At 40.1% G+C, this 12,395-nt stretch overlaps 1 protein-coding gene across 1 annotated transcript; it reads left to right on the forward strand.

Moving 5' to 3' along the window:
- The first annotated feature begins 2,113 nt into the window (after nt 1-2,113).
- LOC309378954 (uncharacterized protein) lies at nt 2,114-10,885 on the forward strand. Its single transcript, XM_081927633.1, is given in 5 exon segments — nt 2,114-2,282; nt 2,284-2,560; nt 3,624-3,859; nt 5,014-7,109; nt 9,378-10,885. Coding segments are annotated over 5 exon segments (3,870 nt in total). The 5' UTR covers nt 2,114-2,181; the 3' UTR covers nt 10,538-10,885.
- Nucleotides 10,886-12,395: the final 1,510 nt, after the last annotated feature.

Here is a 12,395-nt window from a genome sequence, read left to right on the forward strand (position 1 = left end):
TGCAATGGTGTGCCCATAAAAATACTCAGGTAGATGGATTCTCCTGCTCCTCTGTAGCCTGCCAAAAGCGTATGACACTTCTCAGGCATTACACCTCCTGTCAGATAATTGCATCTCACTCTGAAGGAAGCCCAATCAAAATCGCCTTAGCCTTAATTGGTTTTATTGATTATTAAACCCCAGAGTCACCAGGTCTGTTGGATTTTAACAAGCGCCTCACAAGAGAGCACTTTCAGTCAAAGCTAAATGACGACTTTCGGAAGAGGTTCAAAAGATTCTTGTTTTCTAGCTTTTGCTTCATTAAGCCTGTCAGCCTTCCGTATAGATGAGTTTTGTCAAGATATTAGAGTCCCACAGGGGCTCCAGTACAGCATTTGTCAGGCACTTGGTGCAAATTGTTGTAAAACTGTGGCTTTCTGTGTGGCTTAGGCCTAGAGCTGGACTGGAGTAGATTTTCATGGCACTTTGGCTCCTGCAACAAAATATGTGCTTTCTACAGTATAGATATTTATCAGATCAGTAGGCAACACTAACCCTAACCTAATCCTAACCGTAACCCTTACCCTAACCCTAATTTAACATTAAGCCTAGACCTTAACCCTTAGACCTAACACTAACCGTAACCCTCACCTGAACCATAACTCTAACGCTAAACCTAACCCTAACTCAAACCCAACCATAATCCTCCTTTTTTTTTACAACCCCTTTTTGTGGGGTTTGTGTTTTTTTTTGTTATTGCTTCATTTTGTAGGTTTGGATGCTTTCTTTGTTTCTTGCTATGTTGCTTCATTTCACAGGTTTTTAATGGGCTTTTGTCTTTCTTTTGGTATTGCATCATCTTTATTAGTTTTTTTTGCTTTCTATTGAATAGCTTTTTTTGTCAGTTCATTATAATTTGCCTTTCCTTCAGTTTGCATTTGTTTGGTTTCTGGTAGTTCTGCTTCTCTGCGATTCATTTTTGCATTTCTGGTGTTTTGGCTTGGTTTAGGGGGATTATCAAATCTCATAAAATTTAAGAAATACCATGAGAAACACAAAAACCAATAAATATTCCCAAAATGTAGCAATACCAGAAGAAACATGAAAAACAAGCCAGATCAAGGGAAAAGAAGCAAAACAACAAAATGCAAGAAACAAGCAAAACCACCCTAAATTAAGCAAATCAGCAGAAACCAAAAGAAGCAGCAAAGCCACAAGAAACTGGAAACAAATATAAAAAGACAATCAGAAACCCAACAAGCAGGCAACTTATGGGAGTCCAAAATCACTACAAACCCCGAAATTAACCAACACTTAGCATATTCGTTTTCACTGGTTCTTGGATTTCTGGTGAATGTGCCTCATTTGGGGTTCGTCTTCTGCTGGTTTCATTTCTTTTCCATTGGTTTGCCTTGTTTTTTGCACCTTTGCTTCATTGCTTCTTTTGAAAAGTTTTATTGTTTTTGCATTCTGGTGGTAATACTCATTAGACATTTCTGGTAGTTTTGTTTCATTTTGGGTGGTTTCCCTTTTTTCTTGGGATTATCAAATCTCGTAAAAATGAATCACGCTGGTATGCTTTAGAACTGCTAGGCTGGCAGGAGCTGGGACAAAGCAACGGGAGCCCAAGAGGCTTAGTGGTTTAAACCAGAGTGCCACCCGCATCCCTAGATAAAGAGGTACTGTGGCGGCGGCGGCGGCAAGGTAAACGGCATTTCCGTTCACTCTGGCACTCATCACAGTGTTGCATGTGCCAGATGTAGTTTACTCATGCTGGTCATATGACCCGGAAAAGCTGTCTGCAGACAAAGACTGGCTCTCTCGGCCTGAAAGCGGAGATGAGTTCCGCACTCCATAGTCAAATTTGACTGGACTTAACCATCCAGGAGTCCTTTACCTTTACTTAACATAAAGGGCTGATTTATTTTACTTGCTCAGGCTGAGTTTATGTCTAGTATGAATCACATACAAAAAATCATTGACAGTGAGCAGCTAAACTAAACTGACTTGAGGATTTTTGTTTGTTCGTTTTGTTTTTAAGCTGCTAGTTGAAGACCCCCCTCAGGGAGCCCTAGTATAGCATTTCATCTCCTAGATACCAAACTGGCCTTCTTCCTCATTACAAGAGAGATGAACTGGGGAAACACCATCATAATCTCTTAAGGATGATTCTCAAGTAAAGAAACCTTATGTAAGTCTTGTATGGGTTTCAAATGTTCCTGCCTTGTTAACTTTAACAATGTTTTGTTCTTCTACAGTTCTGACCTTTGTGATGAGACAACCACATCCACCTTCCTTGATTATTCCTTCCTATCTAAGAATGGCTGCTTCAGACATTTGTCTTTCCTCAGGTGCCACTTTGCTGCTGCAGAGGCAAATTCCGATGGCTCTGTCCTTGCTCCTCACCCTGGTCTATCTCACCACCATCAGGCCGGCTGCTCTTGCCAAGGAACTGCTGCATAGGACATGTGAAGAAATACAGGCCTTGCAAGGAGTTCAAGATGCAAGAGCAGTTGCGGGGAGAGTTTTTTCTTATCCCATATCACCATTTGCTTTCCAAGGGAAAATAACTCACTACAAGGTAATGTAGCATTGCTGGCAATAATTCTGTCTGGTACCTGTCACAGTATTTAAATGGTTTTGTTCAGTTGTGAAATATGCTGCAGGAAAACAGCAGGGCATGGATGCCCTTTAAAGAGGGAAACGGGGGTTATTTCTCCCTGTATGCATATACCACAGAAACACCTATATTTTTGGTCAGTGGTTGTTTGACTTGTGTCAATAACACCAATGTAGATTTTTATGAGTTATAAATACAAAATTATAACAACTGCTTCTAAAATATGCAGCTTTTTAGCAATTACCAGCATGATTCTTATCTCACGAATGCATGCTTGGAAATAAAGTCCACAGTGTTCCCTGAGGCTCGCTTCCTTATAAGTATCTTAATTATATCTAAGAGTGTTCCTTTACATCTTGCTGAGAAACCTGCACTTCCATGTGTAAAATCTGAAATGTCAGCCCTGCAACACAGGTTGCTTCAGGTGAGTTGTCTAAACAACCACATCTTAAGGTAGAACTAGATGTGGTAACTCTGACTTCTGATGAGGAAGCACCTGACTTCTGCTGGTGCGCTTTTTAAACAAAACTGGTAGAGTTTGAAAACTGTAAAATGGTGGGGGAAGCATTTGAAATCAACTCATATTCTGCTCACAATACATCTAGTTTGGCTGTGAAAAATCTAACTTCTAGTTGTTCAGAGTATTATGGGAACTTGGCAATCTTCCTTTGTTCTAGAAATTGCTTGTTATTGACCAGAATGACTGGTAGATGTTTTCTGAATGGGAGCTAATGAGTAGGAAATAGCTGGCTGTGAAAGACAAGTATTAGTTGTCCTGCTGTGGTGTGAAAATCAGGATTCGCCCATCACCATCTGCTTGTTCGGACAGTCATCTGCAGGTCCATACACCAGGCAAATTAAGAGAGTACCAAATATATATATATTACATCTTACGAATCTGAAACAAGCAGCCCTGTTGCATCTAATATGATGATTGTGGAAACAATATATTTTTTATTATTCATTATTTTGATTATACTACATTCCATCTCCAGTGCCCACATCTTTTTTTATAATTAAACAGGTTACTCTGGCTAGTGGTACAGCTTTACCAATGTGGTTGGAATATAACCCTAACACAAATGCTCTTCAAGGACTGCCAATGGTGGAGGAGAGTGGAGAATACCATCTAACTATAGTTGCATATGGAGAGTCTTGTGGCTGGAAAACACCAACTGCTAGTGCAAACTTTGCAATTCATGTTCACAACGGTGCTCTTGTCCATGAAAAGGAAGTGGTCACAGACCCACAGCATAACAGGTAAGTTGCAGTGATTTCCAAAAAGGAATGTATTTGATTAAATTAATCATTATTTCATTTATTCTGAACTATGTGCAAATATATATGTGTGTGTGTGTGTGTAACATATAAAGAACAAAGTTGGAAAAAGACACAGGTTGGATTCAAGGTTCCATCAGCAAAACAAGGCCCTCTTGGGTCTCATCTCCTCCTTCTCCCTGCAGCCCCCTATACCTGCCATCTGCTCTGGAGGGTTGGGGGACCCTCTGAAAGAGTGAGAAGCAGCACAGATGACTGCAGAAAACCAGGGGGGAAATAAATCACCTCCCTTCACTTCTGTTCAGAAAACCTCTGCTAGATCCAAGCCCTTTCCTCAAACAGAAAGACACATTTCGTATAGTTATTAAATAAAATGAGAGATAAAATAAGTGCCCTTGGCATCCCCTGGAATAACTGCCAGGGGTGAAAAGCTCTCTGCCAGCTGACTAGGAGTGCCTTTTCCAGCTTGGGTTGTTTGTGGACCAGGATAACTTGACCACAGTAGTCCAGGTACTACTGCAATGCAGTAATTACTGCCATGGGGCTTCTCTTGCAGGTGGTTCAGAAACTGCAGTTAGTGCAGAGTGCTGCAACACGACGGCTGCAGGAATAAGACAAGAGCATATTTACACCTCTGCACAAAGGTCTACACTGGCTGCTGACCTTTTCCCGGCCCAAGTTCAGGGGTTTTCTATTGGTGCCTAAAGCCCTTAACAGCTTGGGGACAGTTTGCTCAAATGAGTCTCTTGCCCTTTATGTACCTACTCAACCACTTTGATCTACAGAGCTTGCATTATTACAAGTGCCGTATAATAATCATTCCACAGTTGTAAGGAGTCAGTTTTTCAGTATGACAGCACCTATGCCTAATAACTACCTGCCATTGACATTAGGCAGGGACCCTCACTATATTAATTTAGACACCCACTACAAACTTTATTTCAACAAGCCTATTCAGATAGATAATCTACCATTCGATTTTACATTTCGCTGACTTGATCTGCATATTTTGCTTTATGTATACTGTACTGTTCAGAGATTTATTATTATGCTGTTTATATGTTTTTTTCCAAATAAGTAAGATAACCCTTTTTAATGCCAAATTATTTTAATAGCACATGTTTTGGGGCTTTCAGTATCTGTTCTGCAGCACTATGTGAAAGGGGAATGTCGGTCACCTTTGCTGAGATTATAATTCATACAGAAAATTATTTAGCAATTCAAAAGCGACTAGATCTAGTTTGCACCATGGCAGACTATCTCCATTTGCATCCCTCTTCATTGACACTTGCTTCATTTGAAAGCCCATTTAATAAACACTATTGGAATCTAACCATATTAGCTGAAGACATTCAATACCTCAACACTATGAAAAAGCATTGTGTTGGAATCCACTGGCCAGTTGGGTTTGGAGTGTTCACTATGCTTTATGAATTAGTACAAATTCTACAACACAATGTGGTGTCAAACCATCTCTCACAGTTGCTGGGGTATGAAATTGCTGGCTGGAGAATACTTAAAAAAGAAGGCAATGGAAAAAATCATTTAGGAAAGCGGCAGAGGAGGCAATTAATGGCCACCCCTGGACTCTTACTGAGACCAACCAAAATAGAGTCTTTAACAATTTTGTCAACTACTATGGCATACACACAGTCTGCTATAATACCTAGTGAAAGTTCATCACTTTTGTATGAAGCTGTAACAGAAGTTATCCCCACTTACATGGATGCCTTGGGGTCCATGGACATTCAAATGTTACTGAATGGTCAGATTAAAACCCAAGTATCTGGCTTTTTCCAGTCGCTTTCTTCTGAACTTTCACCTTCTCTGGTATCACCATCAACAGAATTTGAGGGTAAAGTGGCTTCCAGAACACCAACAATATTGGAGGAACTACAGTCTCAAGTGCCACAACAAAATGTGTATTCTGTGCCTAAAAAATCCAAGCCAAAGCACAATTCCACACTCTATTTTTTAGATTTTTCTGTGCCAATGAGCAAAACCCAGATCTCAATACCTGCTCACAACTTGGAAACTTCAGTTTCACCAGACGTAACTGCTTCTAGAACAGAATCGCTAGCATACTCAGAGGAATTAACAAGAAGTCTCGATTATACAGGCCCATATGCACAGCTAACAGCATCTGGATTACTATCTAAAGACACCATATATGTTGCAAATCTTCCTCTACCATCCATATCAACACTGATGAATTTAAGAACATCATCTAGAGTCCTATTTTCCAATGTTGTAGTTTCTTTGCTCTCATCTGATGGTAGCTACGAGATTCAAGACCTACTCAGCAACTACAAACATGCCTCAGAGTCATTTATATCTTTACCACAAACTACAACGCTGATTGATGTGCCCAGCAGGAATGTAGGCTTCAGTTTGATTGGTATTACATCACTAGGCACAAGTGGTGCTTCCGTCCACAAATTTAGACTGCCGGTCAACACAAGTCCGTCTCAGTTCTATTACAGTAACAATGCTTCAGCTTTGGCAATGCATAGCAGTCAGCAATTCAGCATATCCCCATCTGTCCATTCACTAGAATTTGGATTTCTATCAAGAACAAGCAACACTCCAGCAATGGCTTCCTCTTTAACATTATCAACACCAGCAGAATTCCCTGTATCATTTGGACATAGTAATATGATATCAATGGGGGGAAATTTGTCTGAAAGGACACAGGTTAGCAAACAGGTAATTAAAATATACACACTTGCATCAGAGTCTTTTATGACTGTTCAAGAGACAGACAAATTTTTAATTTCAAAAACCAAACTATTAGCTCCTACCACATCCCAGATGGACACTCTCCTGTGGGAAACACAACATTTAATTTATGATGCATCATCCAGGGCTTCAGTTTCAAGCAGCAGCTTCCGTGAAGGTGATCCATCTTATAAAATGAGCCAATCATCAGAGTGTTATTCTTATGATGCTTTGCTGCCTATCTGGTCTACAGAATTTGCTGGCACCCCCAAATTACCTTTTTCTACAGATGAAATTGGCTCTTATGACTGCAATGCTGTTAGAACTCACAAGCCATGCTTTGATGCTTTACAACTAGACACAAGTGATCTAAGCTTGGACAGCTCATTTGGAACCAAAATTAACTTCCAAATTACCAGGGACTTAACTTTAGAACTGTTGGAAGAGTCAACTATTACTTCCAATAAAGATATGTCCAAACAAACTGGATTCTATGTCACTACTTTATACCAAGGTAAGCTATTAATATTGGTGTGTCAAATTTTGATCCAATGTGAGTAACTCACACCAGGTTTCATTAGTTACTACATTGTTACTACTGCTACAACCTCAATTTATGTATATACCTCCTTTTGACCAAAAGCCCCCCCCCCATGACTAGCATAATAAAAGAACAAAATGTACAGTATAGTTTAATAAGTAAGCAAAAGAAAATAAGCAAGCAAAATAATATGACAGCCAAATCACCATATAGAAGGGCGGTAAGAAGAAAGTGTTCCCAAGCTAAAGGGTTAAAAGGTACTTAGCTAAAAGGTATATTCTAGACTTAAAAATCTAGACAATGAGAAATATTCAGAAGTGTGCCCTAGTTCAAAGAATTAAGGGGCACTCACAACAACTCCCATTCTAACTAATTTTCAGGGGTTTGGCCCAAATAACCTTAGTAATTAACAGTTGTCCAATAACATTTTAAACAAACAAAAATAAAATTAGGAATACTAGCAATATTAACAGTTGCCACAAAAGGAAGAGCCCCACACCCCACCCCATGCTTTTTAGGTGAGTAAAGTCTCCCAAGAGCTTAGGATAAATAGGGTGCAACTCTTGCCTTTGGGCCAACACAAGGTGAGGCCTCTCTCTCTCTCACAGCGGCTGGTTAGTCTCCATATGTGGTACACATGGGACCATTCCTCCTCAGCTGCTACACCTCAGGCCTTTCAGGGGAAATAGCTGTCAAGATGACACATAACACATAGGTTTACACACAGAGATGTTTGGAGGTTTCATGACTCACGACTGTTTTTGACACTGAAGCTATTTTTTGCCAGTTTCATGTGATTTTTAATTATGTTTAAATTGTTTTCATGGTTTTATTAAGTGTGTGCTTAATACCCTGGCATTCAGACAAGATGAGGAGCAGTAAATACACATCCATTCTCATGTCACCTCAGATGTTAACAAGTCACTCCCCATCTGTTGTATACTTTCAAATTATTTTACCCATTTCATGGCTGATTTGAACTTGTGGCAGCATTACTGTAATAAAACCAATTACCTTGAATAAACAAAAGCTTTCTTCTCTCAGTTCAAGTGAAATGCTTAGTTATGTTTGTTTCACATTTCTGTCAACTGTCTGTAGTCAGTTTACAATTCAGTCATACACTGAACTAAGGACAGCAATTTTTTCATATATTCCACATGTATTCCCTCCCCCAGCCCCCCACCTTCTCCATAATTTGAATTTTTTGGTAGGGGCTAGAACAATGATAATTGTACAAAGGTGTAAAGGATGTGATGTGTGTTGAGCAGTGAGAAGCAGTTTGGAAACAAAAGGAAGCATGGAAGATTTTCACAACTCCTATAATTGTTATATGTTTTGTGAGTCTTTGGGCTTTAGTGGCCCTTAAACACCAAACAATCATCCAGCCCCTCCCTCAAGCACAGCACCCAGGTGTCCGTCCCGTGATAGGTATAGGGATCCTAGTGAGAAGACTTCCTTCAAGGGAGAGTAAGGCTGCATACACACCTGTGTTTTAAAACACATGGCTCCCCCCCCCCAAGAATCCTGGGAACTGTAGTTTACCCCTCACAGAGCTACAATTCCCAGAATCCTTAAGGAATTAGCTCCCAGGTTTCTTTGAGAGGACATCATATACTTCGAACATCACCTACTTTGCCTCTGTCTTCACTCAAAAGGAAAGCGATGCCCAACCTGGTGATCACAGAACAAATGAGGAGGGAGCTGTGGCCCCTAGCTACTTTAAATGAATTCACATCTCCAGGGCTGCATCCAAGGGTACAAAAGGAGTTATGGGTGTAACCTCAGTGCCTTTGTCTATGATCTTTGAGAAATCTTGGAGAACAGGTGAGGTCCCGACAGATTGGAGACAGGCAAATGTTGTCCCCATCTTCGAAAATGTAACTACCGACTGGTGAACTTGACCAGGAAAGGTCCTAGAATAGATAATTCAACGGTCGGTCTATGAGCATTTAGAAAAGGGGATTGGACGAGATGACCCTTGAGTCCCTTCCAACTCTAAGATTCTATAATTCTATGGTGTGTATGCAGCAGAATTGAACTGGCCAGAATTACACCTGGGATGATCTACCTGAAGCAAGAGGCCAGCTGTCTTAGTGGGGGTGAGACACTAGGGCCTATCTCAGAAAAATTCTGTGAGATAAATTGACATAAACATTTTACAAATTCCTCTTGTCATTTTTTGTCAGACTTCTAAAAACTTGGTTTTTATATTTCCTCTCTGTTACCTTCACTCCTATGTAGGTCCAATAAACACCTCCCCAAGAGTTGTTAATGCCATTAAGTGGATAACAGCAACAATTGGACACAATTTTTCCTTTTCAGTACCTCCAGACACATTTTATGACCAGGAAGATGGAGATACAACCCAGCTGACCCTTGGAATAAACCCAGCCGATGGTTCACCAACAGGTTCGGAAAGCTGGTTGCAGTTTAATTCAGATTATCAAACCATGTATGGTTACCCACTTGATCACGATTTTCAGTATTCACCTCAGGAATTTTTACTCTTTGCCACCGATTCAGGAGGGCTGAGGACATCCGATACCCTCTCAGTTGTACTACTCAGGCCAACCACTATCCCATGCCATACTTATACCATAAGAACAAAAAATAGTTACCACTCCTTTCTGAGAGACAGGGATAGAGTTAACGTGTTTTTTGAGAAGCTTTCCAAGTATTTGATTTCTGGCTGTCCTGGCAATATGACACTACTTGATCTCAAACCTGGGTCCACTGTGATCACCTGGTACAACAGCTGTTTCTGCACAAGGGCCAGCGGATGTGCAAGGGATGAAATCCAGGCTGTGCTGAGGAAACTAAGAGTACCTGGTGGAAATATAAATCCACATTTTGTTGAGGCAATGTTGCCAGCCTACAAAATTGATCGAATTGAAGAAGTTGCTTTTGGTGGAATCTGCTCAGCAATCACAAAACCAGTGAATGAATCCCTGATATCAAACAGCACCTTGGCTACATTTGACAACCATTGCTGGATAAGAAACATTTTTACTTCCTTGTTAATAAGTGTATGCATTGCAATTATAGTGATTCTGATAGTTGCCTTCCACTGCTGCAGACATCCCAAGAAAATAACTGGATTACAATCTACAACATCTCATGGAAGACCCTTCTTCAGCTACATTGATTTGGAAATGGATATGCTGAAATCCCGGAAGTCACCAATGCTAGAACAGGAGAGCCCACCATCAGCTCAGTTATGGTTGCCTGTTCCAACACCTTCCCCTCAGCATATCTACAGAACAAACAGAAATCTTGTTGCCTCAGGTCTACCTCCGCCACCAAAATACAGACTACCACCATTTTATGGAATGCAAGAATCTAGTCAGACTCACCAGGATACCAGTCCCAGAAGCTATTATCCCAAAGCTAGCCTATACTGAGAATGCTATTCTGGGAGGAGCGGATTTTTTTCATTCTTATATAGAATTATATAGGAATTATTAATGATGATACATTAACAAAGAAGCTAAAGAAATGCCAAGTACAACAGATTTAGATACAAAATCCTACTACATAAGGCAATGTGTTTATTGTAAACACAAATATCTGCCATGTACAGAAAGCCTAGAAAAAAACACAAGCTGCTTTTTCACAGCACCAATAACAATGAGAAACACCACCACTTCCACCTGTTTTATCTCTTATATACTTCCTGGGACAATAAAACAGTATTCTCAGTGGTACTGTAGATATGTTAATGATTATGTTATTTTCTTAAAATTTCTGTAGATAGTATTATGAATCAAAGCCAGGAAATCCTTTTTTAAAGTGTCAGTAGTTTTTTATGATGGGAATAGTGTGGCAGCTGCTGCTCCATGGCTTCACCCATCCCATGTCAATCTAGTAAACTTAAGAATATAAAATTGTCACACGGGAAGAACTATGCCAATATTGCCTCCTCTCATCCAGCATGAGCGTAATGGACTTTTCCACACAATTGCTTTCTTCTGATGTAATTTTTACATGTGATTGAGGGATCAGGAAGAAATAAACCATGTCACTTAAGACCCAGTCCTTTAAATAGCATGATGCATGCTGTAGGCATTAACTGTTTTCTCTTGCCTAGATGGTGTCAAAGAAATACTGGGAGACCAGAGTTTAAATCCCCAGTTGGGCATTGAGCTCACTGGGTGGTCTTGGGCAAGTCATAAAACTCTTTGCCTAGCCTACCTCACAGGGTTGTTGCAAGGATAATATTGAGGTGGCGAGAGCCATGCAACCACCTTGAGCTGAAGGAATACAAATGCAATAAATAAAAAGAAATTAACTTCTTACTAGCTTCATGTGCAGCAACTTGATCTGTAGACATTAGCAGACATTTACTCTCTCAAAGCCATTAAAGATTTAGATTACTGCTGAGATGGCCCTTCAGCTGTTGTGGAACAACTCACTGTGCTGGCTGGGGGCTGCTGGGAGCCATGACTCCAGCAACTAGAAGGCCACAGCTTCCTCACCAATGCAATCCTAATGTCCGCTTTCAGAAGCACAGGAGCAGGCCAGACTTGTGCTTGGGGTAAGCTAGCCATCCTTAGTCTTTTCTTGTGCTATGACCGCCACAGGTTCCCCGAAACCAATGTTATCAGTTTTGAAAGTACTAATTTAAAGGTGTTATAAGTAAGGAACATTGTTTTACTTCACAAGTTTTTAAAATAATTTCCAGATTGCTTAAAACTTGAAGGGTAATCTAAGGTAAGAACTGAAAAGGGCAATGCCTTCCATTTAATCATTCTTATACCATCCCAGTAAAGCAGGCATGCCTAAAATGCTAAATGATTAATATAGGATTGCTCAGCCTAATTAGGAATATTTCTGAGTGCCTTCACTGAACTCCATTATGCTATCTTTACTCCCAACACACAAGCAGGTAAACAGTTGGCAAACACTAAATACACCTTAACAATTAAATCAAAGCCACACCCACACAATTTGGGACCAGAAATCATTTCCCATCTAAGAAGTTTGTTTTTATATATCTGAACCATGGCCTATTTCTGAAGAATAGATTACAATTTAATTTAACATGCTGAAATGGCTGCTAATCAAAGAATCAAATTTGATGCCAAATTCAGAAGGGGGATTAGTGTCTTAGCTCAAAATCCAGGAAGGAGCCAGAGTGTTGATTTTTGGCTCGACCAAGTGCTCTTAACAACCAGCAAAAAGTAGCTGAAACAACCGGGCGCGGTTTTAATTTAGGAATAAACATTACCAACAAAAATTTGGCTTATTAGACATATAACA

This window comes from Podarcis melisellensis, assembly GCF_964234715.1.
Source record: "Podarcis melisellensis genome assembly, chromosome: 10".
NCBI lineage: Eukaryota > Metazoa > Chordata > Lepidosauria > Squamata > Lacertidae > Podarcis > Podarcis melisellensis.